Source organism: Gordionus sp. m RMFG-2023, chromosome 3 (assembly GCF_954871325.1).
Source record: "Gordionus sp. m RMFG-2023 chromosome 3, tfGorSpeb1-WG-v2, whole genome shotgun sequence".
Lineage (NCBI taxonomy): Eukaryota > Metazoa > Nematomorpha > Gordioida > Chordodea > Parachordodidae > Gordionus > Gordionus sp. m RMFG-2023.
The window spans coordinates 43,830,266-43,853,055 of NC_088777.1; the positions used below are offsets into that span (position 1 = coordinate 43,830,266).

General features: G+C 26.4%; 1 protein-coding gene across 1 annotated transcript; it reads left to right on the forward strand.

Annotated features, from left to right (window-relative positions):
- The first annotated feature begins 2,441 nt into the window (after window positions 1-2,441).
- Window positions 2,442-15,297, forward strand: LOC135927009 (unconventional myosin-Ic-like). The gene is made up of 12 exons (XM_065462944.1): window positions 2,442-2,644; window positions 4,245-4,467; window positions 5,625-5,837; window positions 5,895-6,041; window positions 6,602-6,802; window positions 6,844-7,003; window positions 11,484-11,619; window positions 12,671-12,771; window positions 12,845-12,932; window positions 13,684-13,809; window positions 14,568-14,799; window positions 15,049-15,297. The coding sequence occupies exons 1-12, from the start codon at window positions 2,442-2,444 to the stop codon at window positions 15,295-15,297; spliced, it is 2,079 nt and encodes a 692-aa protein (XP_065319016.1).
- Window positions 15,298-22,790: the final 7,493 nt, after the last annotated feature.

Consider the following 22,790-nt stretch of genomic DNA (forward strand, 5'->3'; position numbering starts at 1 on the left):
GTTATTTAATTCACAGTACCGACGAAATTCCCCAGATATGAATTGTGGTCAATTGTTTGACATAATGTACTTAGGTATTCCAAACTTAGCAAACCATTTATTTAATCGTTTTATCATAGCCTCAGCAGAGGTATTTTGCATTAGATCAACTTCATGCCATTTGGAGTAGGAATCAACACCAATTAGCCAATTTCGTGAATCCACTGGTTTAGCAAAATCAATATGGATTCGCTCCCAAGATTCCTTACCTACAGTCCAAGAATACAGAGGTACTTCTTGAATTCCATGTCTATTTTTCTGGCATCCATAGCATATTTTGATAAAATTTTCTATATCAATATCACATCTGGGCCATCAACAATACAATCTAAAAATAGAGGATGTCCCCGGTGGATCATTCCTAACACTACATTTTTAATTTATTAGGAATTACCAATCTTCCATAATTCCATTCTATAATGTCACGATAGACAGAAAGCTATTCCCGTCGATTATAGAAATTAACAATTTCTTTATCTTCATGACGATCAAAGTTTCGCCAAATTTGCTTAATGTGCATAGCTATTTTTTAATATTAAATCTTGCTTCGAGACTTTTCGTAGAATATTTTCTGATAATTGCATGTCATCCAAATTAATACTTTGAATCTCCAAAGCATGTTTAGAATCTTGATTCATTTCCATATCTATCGGAAGTCTTGATAATGCGTCGGCGATTACATTTTTACTATCAGGTCTGTATTCTATTGTAAAATCATAAGAAGCATCTTCCAGGCCCAACGTGTCAAACGATTATTAGAATTTAGGTAGATCGCGTTTCTCCTCAAATGATCGCTCAAAATTTGTGATCATTTCGAAGTAAAAATTTTCTACTATAAATAAATGAATGAAATTTTATAATATCAAATAAAAGTGCTTGAGCTTTTTATCAATCGAAGTGTACTTTTTCGGATTCTAATAAAGTATGTGACGCGTTCCGTCTATTAATTGATGTAACAACACAGCCCCTAATCCTGAATCACATGCGTCGCATTCCAAAATTATAGGCAACTGTGCATTATAAGGAATTAACGTTTCCTCGGAAGACAATAATTTACAAATTTGTTTTTTATATTTAATTTTAATTTAGCTTTATTAATTTATTTTACATATATAAAAACATGATTATTGTTAATACAAAACCATAATTAATTAATTTGTTTAGAATTTAAGCAATATACAATAACGAAATCTATAATATACCACATAAATGAACATCCTATACTTGGGATACTCTTTGAACTGCTCTCGGTGATAAATGCATCGACGAAGCCTCTTGTTTCCTAATCAAATGAAATAGAAAATGACTGCTATATTTATGCCTATGTTTCTCATGAAATTCGAAATTATATTATTTTTCCTCTATATTCATTATGTTTTTTTTTGTTTTTTGTAAATGGTTTCGGTATTAAAGATCTCACTATTGTGTACTGCTTACATTCTTAACATATTTATTAAATTTTGCTTTTGTATTAATTTTAATATAGTTGTATATATGTTATTTTTATGTATTTTTTAAAATAAATAAAAGTTTAATATTTAAAAAAAAATTCTTCAACCCTATAAACCTTAAATTTAAAAAAAGATGTATGGGTTCAGGTTGACAGCTCTGATATTAATAAATATTTTTATATTAACTAGAATTATTTATACTTATAATCGTAACCAACAAAATATTGAAAACAATACTTATTAAACATGGCAGAAATAAATACATTTAGAGGTTATTTCAAGTATTAAAATAAATTTTTGCTAGGAATTTATTGAATAAAAGATAATAATAATATAAGGATTAACACAGCATAAGAAATCATTATAATAATAAAACTTAGTCATTCTTGATAAAGACCTATATGGAAATTCCAGTAAAATGATGATTATTTTAAAAATTAACTAATATGCATTTAAAATAAACGATGAGTGATTTAAATCGTAATTTTTACTCAAAAAAAAATTGATTTAAATCAATTTAATTCTGCCAACTCTATAGGAATTCTGGTTCGAAACTGTTAAACATTTCACCTAAAATACCGGGTGCTTTTTATAACAAAATATGGGCCCAGTCATAAAAACTCAGAAAAATAATATCGAATGATCATTTTATAAATTGAATTGTTAAGAAAAATAATAATTGGTCAGGCATAAAAATGATGGTCAGATTTAAAAATAGAATCTTCGGAATAATATATGGGATGCTCAGCTCAGACCCAATCATTTTAATGCAGGGCGAAAAATATTGTAGACTGACTAAATATATTTGTGTCATAGAAAACCTTCACGATTTAATAAAATTACTTAGAATTGTGTATTCTAAATTTTTATTATTAAATCAAATAAAATTAAAGATTTGGATTTTTTTTTTGAAAAATCGTTTTGAAAAAAAAAACATAATATTTTCTTGTGATGGTGGATGATGAATCGATCGACATAAACCTATTATTAAACACAGTTGGTATCGATAACTTTGTTTTGCTAGAAGATTATAGATCCATAGAAGCGTTTGACGAGAATTTGCATAAGCGTTTTGACAATGATAACATATACACTTACATTGGCCAGATTTTATTATCCGTTAATCCATTTCGTAAGATACCTGGCATATGCAGGTATTTATCTTTTTTTTTGTTATACTATTTACTTTTTTAAAAAAATTAAATTTTTTAGGCTGCATTTAATAAATTTAAGCAATCTTTTGATCAATTATTTTTACGAGGGATTTTATATTTGACGGAAGATTTTCTCAAGAGTCTTCCTACAATCTATTTTTTATCATTTAACTCCTCCGAGTAATAATAGACCTTTTTTATTTTTTTTAAAACTAATTTTTCCCTTTTTATATAGATGTATTCCTTTAAAAAAAAATATTTCATGTTTACATTATGCTTTCTTTAATTTTGTTCAATTTAAAAAATAAATAAAGTAAAAATAAAAATAAAAATTCAACTCATTAAGATTTTATGAATGCGATCAGCTTTCCAATCTTGCATCTTCATAACAGTTTAAAGGACACAATACATGCTTTTAAGATCCAAATGAGATAATCATTGTAAGAGAGAACGTAACTATATGGCTGGTGGTGTGAAAAAAGAAAACGGCTATAACGCTTATATATAGATTTAATTGTTTCAAAATTTGTCGAAAGATATACTTTTATAGATACTATCTACTATGTTCATTAAGTGACGAGGGCTCTGCATTCAAAAATGTTATTGATTAACAATATTTTAGCACTTTTTACTAATCTTTTATTTGGTATTTTCTTGCTTCGAGACAAAAGTACTTTTTATATAGGATATATTCTTTAAGATTTATTGACATGGATGGAGAGGAGTGGTGGGGTTAGCTTGAATTTCTGGTTTTGATCAATATTGAGAGGTGTTATAACTGGTGACATGAGACGCATTGAAGGTGGGATTAGGAGGAAGGTTGGACGGAGTGACAGTGGAGCTTGATTGGAGCTCAGGGTTTTGATCAAACATCACGACATAATTCTTAACGAGGACGATGGAAGTGCATGTCATTGGCTCTGGTAATAACCAACACAATCTAGTTTTTGTTAAGATGGATATTAAACCAGTAGTAAATATACTCATAAGTAATCGAGCGAGGAAAAGGTAGTTTATTCAAATATGCCTTTTAACTAATTTGACACTATTAACTGATTGCCTGTTCTATGTTCAAAGCTTAGACTTATAGGAACATGGTTTAGCAAGTAGAGGACCTAGTTTTCTTAAATTTTTTATAATGATGAGGCTATCTTATGATAATTATAATGTTATAAAACAAAATTAAAATTTTGCCGCTAGAAATTAAAATACCTGCTTAATAACTATCCGGTCTACTCTATTTTGGAAAACACATTAAAACCTTGATTGTTATTTTTTAGATATTGTCTTGCATTAAAAATATTTTGGTAAAAAAATGTTTTGACTTTGAAATTCCTGTATTTAATGATTTGAAATAAATTTTATTTTAGAGCCTCATTAATATTTTATTTTAAAATGTAATGATATATTTATTAAATATGTTCTCTAAATTTTTATCGGCATAAAAAAATTAGAGAAAATCAAAATCAAAAAACAAATTTTAAAATCATTTTTGTATGATTTAGTATTTCACAGGTTTTTATGTATATTATCTCATAAAAAAATTTCGAATTATATTTATATTTAAAATTATTCTTAATTTGATTTTATCTATACACAGCAAGAAGATGATGATGAAATACAAAACAACAAACTTGTTGGAGCTACCACCACATATCTTTGCTTTATCTCAAAATGCTTATGTGTCTTTGTTAAACGAAAGTAATAGGCAAAGTGTTCTTATTTCTGGCGAATCTGGTGCTGGTAAAACGGAATGCTTGAAGCAGATACTTTTGTATATATCATCAACAAGTCACCAAACAACCAATATTGATAGAATAAGGGTTTAAAAATTTTTTTATTTTTTTTATAATTAAGATATATTATAATAAAATAAAAACAAGTTTAACAAGTGGAAGGAAACTTTAAATATAAAATTAAAGGTTATTTGCTCAAATTTCATCTTTAAAAATAAGATACGAGAAATAAATAATTTTAATTATTTGTTTTTAACATCTTTAAAAATCGAAAATAATATTATTAATATCTTAGTCAATTATTCTTTGGAAATCCTTATACAAAACACCTAAAATATACAAATAATAGATACGACTATATAGGGGAAACAGGAAATAAGTAACCATGTTTTTGCTCCAAACATTAATATATAAAATAAATGGCGAAGGTTAGGTTTTTAGATTATTTTGAGTGAGTATTTTTTTGACCAATCAACATATGCAGGGTGTTGATGACGAGCCATATACCCCGATTTGACTTATAAAATTATTTACAAAATTTCCTTAATTACTTATAAAATCCAAAATTTAAAAGACTTCTGCTAGTCGAATAATAATTGGCTGAACCGGATTGAAAATTGACACATCTGCAGCAGGTCAGGTCTCATAATATACAAAAAAATACATTTTAAAAATTTGGCAAAAAAAATAATTATATACGTTGCATAATTTATATTCTTTTCGTTATGTTGGCATTAGACATATTTTTTCCATTCTGAGTCAGGGCATTCCCTATCCAAATACACATAAGGAAGACCCAATGAGATTATTTATGTCAAGTTGATTTGTTGATTTTTATTGTGTGGGACTGAATTTTGTGACTTCTATTGTATTCCTATGTCTAATATTATATATAGAATGATAAGTTTCTTTACACGTGTTAAATTTCGATGCATCCTGAATCTTCACGATTGAATTTTGTCACTTCCATCTTATTTGAATTCTTTATGTCTAATGTTATATAAGGAGTGATTATAGTTAATAATATCTGTACAAACTAAGATTTCGACTCTTCTTGCTAACATGATAGATAATATTAAGTGATATTCATCAATTATAACTTTTTTAGACTATGTGAAATTTTATAACTCTATTTACTCAAATATTGTAATAATCGCACGATAAAAAAAAATACAAATAAATTAAATTTTTATTTTTTTTGAGATGATAATCCTAATTTATATTTACCGAATATTTCAATTAAGAAACAATTGAATAGTTCTGTGCCCATACTAGAAGCTTTCGGCAATGCCAAAACAATAAGGAATGACAATTCAAGTAGATTTGGTAAATATATGGAGCTCCAATTCGATGCCATGGGGTCTATCATAGGTGCCAACGTTACCAATTATCTTTTAGAGAAATCTAGAACCATTTCCCAATCATTGAATGAAAGAAACTATCATATATTTTATCAAGTATATACGTGATTAAAATTTTAACTTTAGAAATTATAGATTATATAAATAAACAAGATGCTAAAAGCTGACAAACCTATCTTGGATCATTTAAATTTAGAAGCCAACCCTGACAAATACAATGCTATTAGTCACGGAAAGTCGGCCAAGGTTTCAACGATTGACGATGTTAAAGATTTTAAGGAGGTTCATGAAGGATTGAAGGTATATACGTGATATAGAATAATTAATATTAATTTAACCTTTAAAGTATCATTTTTAAAGTAAAGGGCATTATTTCAAACCTACAGGTAACACTATAAATTATTAATGAAACTTCAAATTTCAATAATTATTATTTGTAGATGGATATTGTAGCACCCTGTACAAAGTGTAAAATGCGGAAAAAATATTTCTCTCCTAATATATTTGGAGTTGTAGTTCCAAAAACGCTTTTTTTTTCCAAAATACATATCTTTTGCTACTTTTGATGCATTCTGGATCAAAATATCGTCTACAGTAAGTCATAACACTTAAGGGATATATTTTTGACAAAATTATCGTGGTCTGGGCCATTCCAGCAGCAAAATTAGTCACAAAAATTGACATTGAATGCAAAATATATATTAAAATATAAAAATTAGAAAAGAACTTTTAGTTTTTTTGTTTTATCCGCCCTATGTCTGAATATTGATTAAATTTGATTTTTAGATTGAACTTCATGGCTGAAAATTATTACTGCCTATCTTGTACAATGTTTTTTAACAATTTAAAAAACAATTAAGGTATGCGAATTTTCGGAAGAGGAAATTATGGATTTATTTGGAGTTGTAGCTGCTGTTTTGCATCTGGGGGAAATGGAGATATCAGAGGTTGAGAAAACGAAATCTAAAATAGAGAGTACCAAAGTTCTTAAATGGATTAGCGAATGTTTAAAATGCTCTGAGAGTGATTTAGCGGGAGCTATATGTACCAAAGAAGTGAAAGTAATAATATAATACTATTTATATGTTATAATTTATTTAAGACCGAAAAAGAGACCGTTTATAAGGACCTAACTAAAGCAGAAGCAATATTTGTTAAAGATTCTATGGCAAAAGCCATTTTTTCCAGAACATTTAATTGGCTAGTAGAGAGAACAAACAAGATTATGAAGGCTGACATGAAATGTTATTTCGGAAAAATAGGTTTAAATAAATTGTTAAATATAAAATGTTTTTTATGCACTATATTAATTTTAATTAATAAATCAAATTTTCGTAAATGTTTACATTGGTGAATAAAAGCTAAATTTTAAACATCGAGATGCGCCGATACAATTGCGATTTAATTCTGATGCGGATTTCCAATACCTATATTCCAGTATTACCTTGCTGATATAAAAAATTAAATTACTGAACACTAGCTTATTTAGCGGTAGTCATCATCAATCAATTTTGTTTAATAATAATTTTCAGAAACATTTTTTTTTAATATACGTAAATCAACTTTTTATTAAATAAAAAAATTGATATTAGATATAAAATAATTTATAATTCTATTTTTAATTAATATTAATGGAAGAAAAAATTTATTTACTAGCTTATTACAACTCAAATTTTATTTTTCAATTTTAAAATTTAACAAATATATATTCATAAGAGGGCGTTATATTCATAAATATGAAAATATCATCTTGGGAAACCAGAATGACAATTGGTTAGCGCATTTTTTATATTTGGGTGTAAATACATGTGGAAAACCTGAAAATTAAAAAAAATATTGTTCTACGATATTTAATTTATGATTAGGTTTAGAGTCTTAAAATAATAGATAATTTGTAAGGCACATATTGCTGGCGTTATCCATGAAAAATTCTTTATTTGTGGTCTATAAGTACATTTGTGTGGTAAGCATGATCCTATAAAATATTTTGAAAATATTACGATTTAACCGAATGCCGAGCTCAAAACCGACCACTTATTAAATATTCAATTGACAAAATTTGCTAAAAATATCAATTGAAAAATATTCATTTTTGTATTATCATAAATTCGTTATATCCCAAAAAGTATTTAAAAAATATCGTGATTTAACTGATAACCGATTTGAAACCGACTTAATATTTAAATACTACATTGCTGGCGTTAACCATCGAAAATTCTTTATTTTCGGTTTATACGTGTACATTTACGTGTTGCGAATTAACCTAAAAAATATTTTGAAAATATAATGATTTCATGCCTAGCTCAAAACCGACCACTTACTCTATAAATCATCATAAAATTTTTAATTTTATATTGTATTGGGATCTACATATGGGTTTATATAATTTTTTAACCTTATTTTATTCGCACTTAATATTTTGTATTTTCCAATATTTTATTTATTGTGTTCGAAAGTAAAATATTAGAACCCTCTCCCCACCTCGGTATAAAATTCCTGGCTATAATGTTTTACACGTATTTATAGATATATAAAACAAAAATGAACATTTTTCAATTGATATTTCTAGCAATTTGGTCGATCTAATATTTAATAAGTGGTCGGTTTTGAGCTCAGCATTCGGTCAAATCATAATATTTCCAAAATATCTTTTAGGATGCTTACCACGTAAATGTACATGTATAAATCAAAAATAAAGAATTTTCCATGGATAACGCTAGCAATGCATTATTTAGTCATTGGTTTCAAATCAGTTTTCGGTCAAATCACAATATTTTTATAATATTTTTTGGGATAATGTTTTACACGCATTTATAGACATATAATACAAAAATGAATATTTTTCAATTGATATTTTAAGCAAATTTGGACAATCGATCAAATCATAATATTTTCAAAATATTTTAATAATGCTTACCTCACAAATACACTTATAAACCAAAGAATTTTCCATGGATAACGCCAGCAATATGTGCCTTACAAATTATCTAATGTTTTACTACTCATAAATTAAATATCAAAGAAACCTATCATTTTTTTTAATTTTTAGGTTTTCCACATTATTTACACCCAAATATAAAAAAAACGTTAATCAATAATTATTCTGGTTTCCTAAGATGATATTTTCATATTTATGCATTTAATGCCCTCTTATGGATATATATTTGTTAAATTTTAAAATTGAAAAATGCAATTTGAGTTGTAATAAGCTAGTAAATATATAGGACCATGATAAAGAATTTACTTGGATTTCTTTGAATGGGAAGAGAAAAAATTTATTTTGATGGTTGATTCTTTTTCGAAGTGGATAGAGTTTGCTGAAGTACGTGAATTAACAACGGGAACGGTGATGAAATATTTTCAAGATTTAGAATACCGAATATAATTGTATCTTATGGAGGTCCAGCTTTTATAAGTGTTGGATTTAAAAATTTTTGTGTGAAATTAAATATAGAACATATGGTTGAACCACCATATTATCTTAATGGGCAGGCTGAGAGGATAGTGGTGGCTTATAGTAAAAAATTGGTTAATAAAAACTAGAGAAGACCGAGTGGAGATGTGGATATTGCAGTTGTATTATAATAATGCTATGTAATGATGGCAAATCACCTGATGAAAAAATTATCGGGCATAAAAATAAATACGTTTTTAGATATGTTTAGACCCCCATAAATATTTGAGATTCAGGAGAATAATGATCAAGTGAAATACAACGTAAATTAGTGTGGATTAGAATGTATGGAAAAATGAAAAAATAAAAGGGAATAGAGGTAAAAAATTTAGGGAAAAATTGTGTTCGGTAATAATGGACAATCAAAGTGTGGAGGTAAAACACTGTGATCAATTAAGAGATCTATTTAAATAAAAATTGGTACATGTAAAAAAATCAAAAATATTCTACTATTACAGAATGGCTCCCTCCATTATCACATTTTACAGATTTCATTAACAATATTTTTATTAATTTGCCTTACATATATAGAATATTATGCATGTATATAATATAAAATGAATTTGGGGGTGAGATATGGCTTGATCAGTTTGAATTCCTTGAAAAAATTTAATGAAATCGTATGTTGAAATTTTGTAGAATTACATTTTGTACATGTTTTTATTTTTATATCAGAAAAAGCTTATTTCTTCTTTTTTTCGTCAAAGTTTCAATGTGAATTGTATTTTTTGATATTTTAAACACAGTCTCAGAAAGACACCACTTTAAAGGCTATTTTTAAAATATAAAAAAAAATTTAATTCACAAACTTTCGCAACTTAAATGAAAATAAATAAATAAGTTATTTTATGCTGCGTCCAAAATAGCAAAAAATTAAATCCATAAACTATCGAAACTTTGATAAAAATAAATAAATAAAGCTATTTTAAATTTAAAAATAAAAACATGTCTTGTAGAAAATAATAATTTCAAAAATTTAACATACGATTTCAATATAATTTTAAAATTTGCCAAAGTTTTGAAACTTTTAAAAAAGATTTTGGACATAATAAAATTAAACAAAATTTCCAAAACATAATTATAGAAAATTTTATATAAAGAGACATAATTTCTTGGATTGAATTATTAAGACTTCTTGCGTCACAAGAATAAAAAACTGCAAAAAGCATGCCTGACAAATATCTTCGACAATCAAGCTGTTACAGTATTTTCGATTTAAAAAAGCCTATTTTGAAAACCCTTGGATAAATATTAAAAAGGCTTGAACCAGATATTTTATGAAGCACGTACATTATTTGATTCAAAACGATAGTCGATTTATTTGATTGGAATGTATCAATAAGTTATTCAATACACCACAATTTTAATCAGTATTTTTCAAATAAATGATATGGAATTGGATGATAATACGCGAATCCAGAATAATATTATATTATAACTTAGAGATAATCGATTATTTCACGAGTTATACAGGTTTGTTGAGGTGTAGGCAAGATTATATGATTTTGAAAATTGCAAGCCTAGACTTGTACCTAGACAAAAAATAGTTATCATATTAACATGGACTCAAGAGAATTATTAAAAAATAGCCGTTTTTATTTCAATTTTGAATACATTTCAAATCAATTAACTATTTGTGATTGGATTAAATTGCTCTATCCAATTTACAAAAAAATATTACCTATAAATACTTCTGAGGATATATTAAATCTTGATTTTGAAAAAATTAAATATTTAGCTCAATATTATTCAGAGGTATAAATGTATCTAAATACAGAATTTAAATCCTGATATGAGAGATTAATTTTAGTAGATAATCTTCCCAGAAACGCAATGGAAGCAATGCATAATTTAAAATATATTATGTAGTTTTTTCCAAATATATTAAAATGAGTGGATATTTTGGCAACAATACCTATTATTACAAACACAAATGAGAGGACCTTTTCTTCATTATGGATAAAAACTGACCTCAAGAGCACAACATCTTAAAATCTATTGAAATTACTTTACTTAATATACATTTAATCCCCATATGGAACTAATTATTAAAAAATTGTGCAAATGCAAAGATAAAATTTTCGTTGATTGATGATATTTTGATTAACTTTTTAAATTATCATATAATATTTAATTCTATACTTTACTCTAATTTATATATTTGAAAAGTACTGACTAACGCGCCTGTATATAATATATTTCTTCATGCTATCGCACCATATTTATATGATTAAAAAAGGAAACTCTTATTCGCAAATAGCATGGAATAATTAATTATTATATTATAGGTTTACTAGATATATACGGTTTCGAAATATTCCAAAATAACAGTTTTGAGCAGCTTTGTATCAACTATTGCAATGAAAAACTCCATCAACTCTTTGTGGAACGTACCCTTAAACTAGAACAAGAAGAATATATTAGGTCTGCTTATGAAAAATTTTATTTATTTTATTATATATTTAAATTTTAATTATTTGATAAATCCCTTCCTCATTACATAAAGTTTTGAATTATTGTTTTTTAAAACATATGTTGAGCTTATTTTTAATTTGCACATTTTTTTTTCTTTCATAATAATTATTAATCGTATATCTCTAAAGAAGTTCAATTTCAATTTTATTTTCAAATAGATCATTTTGGAGCTAAAAGTAGAGGATTTTTATCCCCCAAAACTTTAGAAAAAGGGCTATAAATTGAGAATTATCTTTTTATTTGGAATAATTCGCGAAAGAATGAAAACGCCAAGTCAATATATCTTGGCAGGTCTTATTTAAGACTAATAAATAAGTTTAATTTTTTTTATCATGATCTTCTGTTATGCATGAAAATTACATAAAGGATTTTTTATAAAAAAAATTCAGACATTTATAGATAAAATTTGATCAAAAAAATCTCTTCTTCAATAACAATATCTTCAAATATTTTGAAGATTTTCCAATCTCTAGGTTTTTTTTTTGTTTTTCAAAAATATAAATTCAAATATTTAATGTATGAATTTTTGTCATTATAATTTCAGATATTCTCATACAATTTTGAATAAAATGGAATAATTACAAATATATTTAAATAATAGGAATAAAGGAATATTAATAATTTTTATAATTATTAGATCGATTAACAAGGAGACTATAATTCCTCGGCGGACAATATTTTTCATAAATCGAATCAAAGATATTATTATTTGTATTCGTAAAAATTCAATTCGATAACGAATAATTTATTTCAGTTTTTATATGGTTTTAGAACAGTTATAATTTTGATAAATTATGAGTTTTTAAAAAGGTGGCTTTTTGAATAAGTAAAAAAAAAAGCATTAGAAAATGAAATATAGTAGACAATGGAATATTATAGTTTAAAAAAAATCTCATTCAAGTCTAATTTTTATATAAATTTGTTTTTATAACCCTTCTTGGGTATATTTCATATAACTTTTTTACTATTAATATAATTATGAATTAAATTTTATTTTTAGAGAGGGAATCAAATGGGAAACTGTAGACTATTTCAACAATAAACCTATATTGATTTTTATCGAAGAAAAAAATGGGGTAATATCGAGTTTGGACGAAGAATGTACATAACATTATATATTTATCATTCTTAAAATTTTTTTTCCCCTCTATATTAAAATTTATTTTTTTAATAGGCATTTTACCCGGTAACCGAACTGACGAAACGTTTCTGCAAAAATTAGAAGAAAATTTTAAAGCCTTCGAATATTTTACCACGCAAAAGTAGATGTTACAAAATTAATTTATTATTCTTCTTCCCCACTTAATAATAAATAAAAATGTAATAAGAAATTACATTTAATTTAATTTTAAGCGTCAATGGCAGCCACCGTAGCTAAGGTGAGGGAAAAATTGTTTTGGCCCCAAAAACTTGGTATCCAATTTTTTTTTCTAAAAAAAATATCGAATTTACCATGCAAAAGTAGATGTTACAAAATTAATTTTTTATTCTTCTTCCCCACTTAATAATAAATAAAAATGTAATAATTACATTTAATTTATTTAAGTGTCAATGGCAGCCACCGTAGCTAAGGTGAGGGAAAAATTGTTTTGGCCCCATAAACTTGGTATCCAATTTTTTTTTCTAAAAAAAATATTGAAATAAATGTCCCCTCACCCTACCTGAAACTTTCTGGCTACAGTCCTGATCCGTGGCAATTTGTTGAGTATAAAAAAATATTTCAATCCTTCGGAATTCTTCTATGATAATTTGAGTTTAAAAAAAAATCCGGGCAATGCACAAATTAGAAAGATGGCATTATTAAAATAAATATTTATAATACAGTGACATCGATGGGGAAAAAAAGAGTTTATTTTTTTTTTTGATTTTTCCAAAAAAAAATGTTTGGCTTTGATGTAAGCGTTTCGACTCCCTATTTTTTTTAGATTCAATATAATATGGAAATAATTGATTGTAAATCATTTATAAAGGTTTTAAATCTAAATCTAATTTTTAATTTGATATAACATTAAGATTAACGAAGGATCCTAAGTTAAGGAAGGCTCTAGGAAGAACTGATTTTTCCATTACACATTACGCTGGACCCGTCACTTATAACATTACCAATTTTTTAGAAAAAAATAAAGATTTATTATACAGGTATATATATCTTATAAATAAATAAATAAATATATTCTTTTAATAAGCTTAAGTTTACATTATCACAATATTTATTCGAAAACTATGTATAATATTTCGAAAGATATTTTCTCTTCTACTTCCTACTTGTATATAATATTGAATGATATAATATTTCAAACATTTTTCCATTTCACCATTTTAAATTTTGGATTCATGGGAAATGTCATAAACGGGTTTATATCGTGACTACAATGATAACCTATCTCGCATTAGCAATTTTCACGATGATCTTGTATTATATGCATTCCATCATGGGCTAGGACATTATATGCCCCCAGATTATAATGAATTTTGTCAGGTTTAGCTAACGGTAAATTTTATTGGATAGTAGAATATAATAGAGGTCTAAAAACCAGTCCAATAACCCCAGTCCAATCAGAAACTGGCTCAATTTAAATAAAAATAGTTACATAAAAAAACAACTTTCTTTTTTAGATAGTAAAATTTATACACATATTCGGTTAGGTTATTATAATGTTTCTATATCTACTTTGTTGCAAAATGCTTTTATATTCTTTATAACCACAGTAAAAATGTTAAAATATAGTTGAGAATAATTATTTGTTTCATGATTGGTAATTTCCTATTTAAACAAGTAATTTTTTTTTGATTTCTTTCCTGAACGAATTTTAAAAAAAATGGAAATAGAAGGCTATATTACTCAGCCGATGATAAATTTATAAAAATATTCGTTAAAATATTTTAAAAACGTAAAGAAATATGAAAAAAGTTTTGATAGAAACGAAACATTCCATTCTGTCAAAATGTTTTACGGAAGTTGATTTAGATGTTAAAAAAAGACCTGATACCGAGGCTACGCAATTTAAGAGCAGTTTGCAAAAACTGATCGATGTACTGATACAGGATGACCTCCATTATATAAGATGTTTAAAACCAAACGACATAAAAGCACCAAAAACATATGATCAGAACATGATAAAAAATCAAGTATATTATTGAAATTCTTTCCCGTTTTAATAATAATTTGTTAATAGACTAACCGCGGGAGGAAATAAAATAATCATTTAAATATCTGTTAAGAAGTGTTTGAACTTATAAAATACATCTTGAATTCTTTTAAAACTCTAAAATATAAAAATTTAATTAGTTTTAAATCATATGGAAACGTAATAATCGGAGTGGGTTTTATCATTTCATATTATAACTTTTAATTTAAATAATAAAAAATTTATTTAGATTAGATATTTGGGTTTGCTGGAAAGTTTATGTGTGTGCAGATCGGGATATGCGTACAGACGTCCATATAATTTATTTAACAAACGGTATTACATAACTTGTCCGAAAACATTTCCAAAATATGCCCACTTAGATCCTAAAGCAGCTACAACAGATATATTAGACGGTATGAGTTTTGTTGTGAATGAAGATTATCAATTCGGCAAAACGAAAGTGAGTTTAAAAATAAAAGGCGTTATTACCAATTGAAATATCAGTGTTAGAATTTGTAAAAATCCCATAGAAAATATATTGTGAGCAATTTAACAATTATTTCCAGAATAGATTTATTTAATAAAAATTTTGTCATTTCATTTTGAAAGATTTTTAATACTTGAAAATTAAAAAAAAATTACTTAAGGTTGAGTCCTAAATATCAAAAATATAAATAAATAAATTATTAATTTTGAAGAAAATAATAATATAAGCTATTTTTAATGTAAAACCATTTCATTATTTACAAAAATTTTTATTTTTAAAAAATAATTGAGATAAATAAATTTATTTATATAGGTAATTTATATGAAAAAATTCTATTATTTTTTTTAAATTTTGTAAAATTAAAATAATAATTCAAAAAATTGGCAAAATTCTGAAATTCATAGGATAGGTACTATTCCAAACATGATGGAATACATTTATGACAAAATCAGATTTTTAAATTTAAAAAAAAGCGTTCAAAAAATGATTTAAATATTTGCTATTAGGAATTAATAAATATTATATTGTTATTTTATTTGTTATATTTTTTGTTAAAACTTCTAAATATAATATTCAGATATTCATACGAGGTGCCAAATCAATTATGATGATTGAAGAAAAATTACTCAAAATCAAGAATCAATTTATAACGAATGTCAAAGCGTTATGGAAAGCTTACAATCAATTAAAAATATTTAAAAAATTAAGAAAAAATGGTTATATTTTATATTAGAAATATAATTTATTTATAATTGCGTCACTAGTATTTATAGTTTAGGAGAGCTAAAAAGTCAAAGGCTTGCTCAGTAAGGTCAACGGTCCAGTCTAGACTCTCCCATTGGTTATAGGTTTAGTCCGCTCTTGGTTTCGATCTTTCAAATTAGGACTCCGTTTTGTACAATCTTTTAAATTTAAGACAGTGAGCCGACTCAAAAAGATATTTTAGGTGCCCTCCCCGTCCTAGCGATGCCTTTGATAAGAATTTTTATTTATTTAAAGATGACAAATCATTTTTTTATATTGTGTATATTAGCTATAATAACGCAGAAATATATTAGAAGATGGCTAGCAAAACGTTTGAGGAAAAAAAGACGAAAAGCGGCAGATGTCATCAGGGCTTTTATAAAAGGATTCAAGGAATATAGAAGTGGCATAGATACTCCATTATCGCAAAAATTTTCTAAAAATGTTACAAGGAATTTCCTCAATAAATTGAAGGCCAAATTACCTGTTAATTGTAATTTCGTAGAATTTATTAATGATTTCTTTTAACCTATTATGCCATGGGTTTAAAAATAATATATGTCTCAAAGTGAAAGTTACAACTTATAAGTTTTCAAAAAATATTTTTCAAGCACTTATAATAACTAAAATTAACAGAACAAAAAAGTTACGTTTTGTACCACTGCATTCATCAAGGGCTTTTATTTTGTGGTACAAACACGAATGACAGTGATAACTGATAAGGGTTAAGACATTATTGTTTTATATAAAATTTATTTAAAAATAGGAATTCAAAAATAATAATATTATAAAAAAACGGTAAGATAATGGTCTGTGAGCCATAAAATTACCATTGGTTATCTTTTATTTATTTATCTGTCATATGATTGGTTGAATTTTATTTATATTTTTTTGTTAAATGATATTATTATCGAAAACCCAATGACATGTAATAATAGCTAGACTAACGATGCATTCATAATAATGCATTTGAAAGCGTCGTTGAATACATCAGCTGAACCTGCCATTTTGGTAACCCATATAGTAAATATTCTCATGTTAAAAATTACTATATATTTTCTAATTTTTTAAAACAACATACATTATTATCCCAATTTTATGATCCAGATTGATGTTATTTGAAAATATGTTATTTGAAAAAGAACGGGTAGGGTCCCTGTTTTTCATACACTTTATGAATACATTGTCAGTCTAGGTATTATAATGTGTCATTGCATTGCGAAAACCATTAATTTTTGCACATATTTTTTTTTCAAAACGAATTATTCAAATGTTAATATATTTTTTTTTAAATGTATTTATTTTAGATTTTTTATAATTTTTAAATTTTAATAAATTTCTTAATAGTGAGAATAAATATTTAAATATTTGAAAATAATATTATACTTTATTGTGGACCTAGAAGCATAAATAACCAGTCTAGCGTCTTTGGCGTGACTTCAAAACAAAATATGTTATATTTGGGAGGTCCCAGGTTATGGGAGATTTCATAGAAACATATATTTATTTAAAGAAGTGAATAAATTTAATCTATTGTATATCTTTAAAAATGTTTTATATTCAAGCATTTCCTACATTTTTATATTTCAATTTTGAAAAATTAATATTTAAAATAAAGATTCAAGTTGTATGCTCAGAGATTATGTAATTAGAAATAAAGCTTATAAGTAATGATATGAGCTGAAGTATGCAATCTAAGTAGTTTTGTTAAAGAGCTCGATTTTTTAAAACGACTAACCCAATATTTTAACCAAAAAAATTATAAGCAAACCTCGGGATTTCGTTAATGGATGTTCCAAACCTGTATACCATCTTTGAGCAAAATTCCCAGGCTTGCAAAATATTTTTTGGCTAAAATATTGGGTTACTCGTTTTTAAAAATGGACCGTTTGACATCACTAAATCTAAGTAAGAAAAACAATTGGAAATGGTATCTAAATTACAAATCTGCATGACGTCTATATAATCCATAAATTTTTTTTACCCAATTTGCCCTTCCCTATATTTAAAATTTATACTGTCTAGTGTTGTTAAACAGCTCATTTTGAGCCGATTTTTTAAAATGGCTAACTCAATATTTTAGCCAGAAAAATTTTGCCTAAGTCACGAGTTCGTTTGTATATGTCTAGACCTTTGTTCCTTCTATGAGCAAAATCTTCAGGCTTCCATATTTTTCTGGATGAAATATTGAGTTAGCCGTTTTTAAAAATCGGCTCAAAACGAAGCTGTTTAACAACATTAATCCTGCCCAACTCATTTTTATTTATCTTTTTTACAAAAAATGGCTAAATAATTTTCTATAATAATAATATCATTCAACAAAATATTCAAAAAAAAATATGTGTAAAAATTAACAACCAATGGTTTTCGATAATAAAAATATCAATCAACAAAAAAAATAAAAAAAAATTCAACCAACCATTGATAAATAAATTTAAGATAACCAATGGTAATTATGGCTCACAAACCATAATCTTATACTAAAAAAACATTATATAAAATAATGAAAATAAAATAATAAAAATTATCGATAGTGTTGAAACGGCTCGATTTGAGCGGATTTTTAAAAACGATTATCTCAATATTTTAGCCAGAAAAATTATGGCTAGCCTTGATATTTAGCTATTAGATGTCCAAATCTTTGTTCCACCTAGGAGCAAAATCTTAGGTTTGCGTAATATTTTTCTGAATAAAATATAGAGTTAGCCTATTTATAAAATTGGCTCAATTGCAAAAATCTTAATGGAAATTTCAAAATAACCACCATTTTTATTTTCATATGCAATAAACCTTGTCAAATTTGGGCTCTTGATAATTCGGGAAATTCTCTAATTTGACCAAAATTTTGAGTTCCAATTCAAATTCCTATTATCTAATTCTAATAAGTATTAGAAAATGCCTTGATAAATTAGGCAATTGTGTGAGTTTAACAATAATCTTGATTCCAACGATGCCCAAATTATAAAAGTTTTATTAAATTATAACATCTAGTGGGTAAAATGCCAACAATCACCATAGATGAAGAGGGTAAAATATGTTATTACAAAATTTGAATAATTTTAAGAAGATAAGAAATCTATTTTATGACTTATCCAAAGAAATAAAATCCAGAAAACCCTTAGTACATCCGAAGAGTATACTAAAATGCCATTATTAAAATATTACTTTAATATTCTAAGAGACCTGCAGAGATACCATTTGCAATACCCAGCCCGGCCAAGCTCGGATTTTTTAAAAATAAATATAATTTTTATAGATAATAAATGACGATTTAAAATATTTAGTTTTAAAATATATAGCCCAGTCTGGGTTTTTTTAAAAAAAATTTTTCTTAGGCCCGGCCCGAGCATATTTAAAAAAATTAAATACGCCTGCATACTGTTCATAAATTATGACAATGAATGCATTACCCTGCATTTACAGTTAACGCGAATTCGCGGTGATAAAATACTATTTTCAAACATAATTTTAATGAAATTGCATAATAAAATATGTCAAAAGCTCATTTTTTGAAATAGTGTTCAGTAAATAAAATATGTATCTCTATAAATCAATTTATGTTTTAAATATTTTGTTTAGTTTTGACCACTTAAAATTTCCTTCGAAAATTAGCCCCAAATAGAAAATCCATCTGAAATAATTAACAAAAAAATAAGATTTCCAAAATGTTTAAAAAGTTCTTTCAAAATTTTTGATGTGCCCTTGAGGCAATCGTAATGAATTGCTTTCATGTTATTATCCAACCCTAGTCAACAGCAGCTTCAGGCTTGAGAAAAAATTTTCCTATTTTTTGTTTTATTAGGAATGATGTTAAAAAAATTCTTTACTTCTCAATGAAATCAGGGATATATATTTTTATATTATATCCCTTCTTTTCTCTATTAAAACTCTTTCTTTCTTTTTAATTTTACGCATTCTTTTTTTTTTATAGTGAAAGATAAAAATTGGCTCAAATGTCCTGAAAAATTGGCGGAATTCTCGACTTTACTAAAATTTCAATTTTACCGTAATTTAGCCAGAAAGTTTATTAAAAGTTTACCGCCAGACGACCCAAGATGGGAAATACTTAAAAGTGCCACCGTACAAGAAGAAATTGAGCAAAATAGAATGGTTTCATTTTAAAAAAAATGAATTGGACTGGATTCATAGCTAGCATAGTCAATCCGAAGCGATTTAACAGCTGATTGATTAAAAATTATTTTTTTACAATGAGACTTTTTCTTTATTAAAATCAATAATTCTTATTATTATCCCGAATAGAATTAAAAATAAAAGACAGAATTCTAAAATCGAACAGCTGTTGAATCATGTCTAGGATCGGATCCCACTATGAATCCAACCTTAAATTATATATTTTTAAAAAAAATTTTATTGTTGAAAAATAATGAAGAGTCACCGAATGTGTACCGAACTTGAAAGGTTAAAGGCTAGACGTAAATCATCCCTTAGGAAAGACATAAAACTAGTAAATATTATTTTTTTTTCCAAACTCAAAAATAAAAAATAAAATTATTTTCAAAATGGCAGGTGTATCATCCAGAAGCTGTTGAGGATACATGGAAAGCCCTTAATACTTATGCCATTTCACAAATCTATAAACAGAACAGTCTTTTTGAAATGGAAAGGAAATTCTTACATTATCCCGACATCATTGGTAAATGTTTAATTTCAAAATAAAAGATAAAGATGAAGATGGTCCTTTGAAATTGAAGAGGGGGGTAGAAGTTATCACTAATGGAATAAAATTAGGGGAGAGTAGGGGGATAAATGAATGCAAAATGGGTACGTTAATTTAGAATTGGTAGAGGGGTAATAGAGTCATTGGCTCAAAGATAGGGGGTAAGTGGTGTTTAAATGCCTGTATAAAAAAATATATAAGTGATTTAATATTCCCCGCGAATTTAGAAAATATTAACGATGAAAATTTAAAAAACTGGGCAAGCGGAAAAGTTTACGAAAAAAAGGAAGATAGAATATTGGCCAATCGCTACAAAATAAAGCAATCCTTCTCGATACACATGAAAATGAATTTCAGCGAAACTATAAAGCATAGAACACCCTGGGGTCATGTTGAACAGATATATTCTATACGATATAAGTATTTAATATCAAATTATATTAAGCAATGTGAATACGATTGGTTAAGAATAGGTAAATCCGATTTCGGACGTTAGGGAGGGCTAAAAGAAGAGAGAGAGAAAAAAAATTAAATAATAAATATTATTTTTATAAATATGATACAAGGAGCAAATATAAGAGCAAATATGAAGAATATTTTGAAAAATCCCCCTTTAAAAAAATTCGCGACGTGATACCAGAGGCTGGTGACATGGTGGTTAAACCTATGATAGAACAAGTAAAATAAATCCCCTTTTTATTTCCGTGAAAGAAAAAAAATAAAATAATTATACAATTAATTCAATTTTTTAAAAGCCCGATAAATTAAAAGCTCGCTTTGACAAGGAAGCAGATCCGAAAAAGGGGAAGAATATTGATATGAATCTCTTGAAGGTTGAAATTGATAAAAAAGTTACTAGGCGCCCAACGTTGACTCCAGCTGTATTTAAGGAATTGAAACTCAAGGAGGAATCTTCGAAATCAAAAACCGACTTATCGACTCCAAAGTTAATTCGTTAACACATTCTTATATTATATTATACTTCTAATATTTTAAAGACTAATAAAAAGTGCACCAAGTGGAGATATGAAAGTAAAACTGTCGATCGCCGCTATTCCTAAAATAGGTGAACCCGAAAAAAAGGAAACCACGGTAAGTGAATTGCTTTTGATGATTTAAAAAAAAATGCCTAAAGTTAAACAAAATTAAGTTAATTTTATTTTTCACAGCTGACTTTTTGTTTAAAGCTGAAAATATTAAATAAATCATTGACCTAATTTTAAAAAAAAATGGTTGTAATAGTATTACAGTAATCAGTATAAGCTATTATAGCCCTTTAACTAAACACAGTCATATTTTGAGATATTTTTCAACAATTAAATCATAGTTAATATAGATCCGCATTACCAGGATTTAAGATTTGAATATCGAATATTTATAACCTGCGGTTGAGTATAAAATTAAAATAAATGTTTTAAACTGGCTGTAGCGTAAGATTAACAGGACTCTAATTAAATTTTAACATCATATTTAGGAATTAATTTTTAATCTTTTTCTTATAATAAGCCAAGGCTAAGTAACCCTGCATTCACAATTAGCGCGAATTAGTGGCGAAGTATACAAAAATTAATGTAAAATGATTATAATTATATCTTTTATATTTCGACGGGAATTCGCGGTAATTGCGAATGCAAAGTAAGCTATGTTACAAAAATGTATTTAATTTATTGTATAATATGGTATAGATTCCTGCGAAAGATTTAAAATTAGAATCAAAAGAGAGTGAAAAATCGATAATAAAAAAAGATAGCGAAATAATAATTGAAGGTGTGAAAGAAATTGAAAAACCGGATGTTAAGATTGACGAAAAGAAAGACAAGGTAGACGAAAAACCCGAAAAAGTTGATGAAAAGCACGATAAAAAAAAAGAAGACCCAAAGAAAGAAGATGCGATTGGTAAATATAATAATAATTTAATCGCTGACCGAATATTTTTACTTAAGAGATACCGGGGTGAGGTTTATTATTTATTTAGTCCATATTAGGAATAAAATCCTTAAGGATAGGTAAGTAGATTTTGTAAATGATTAATTATTGTGATATTCGTTCATGAAAATTTATTTTAGCTCCTTCCCCTAAT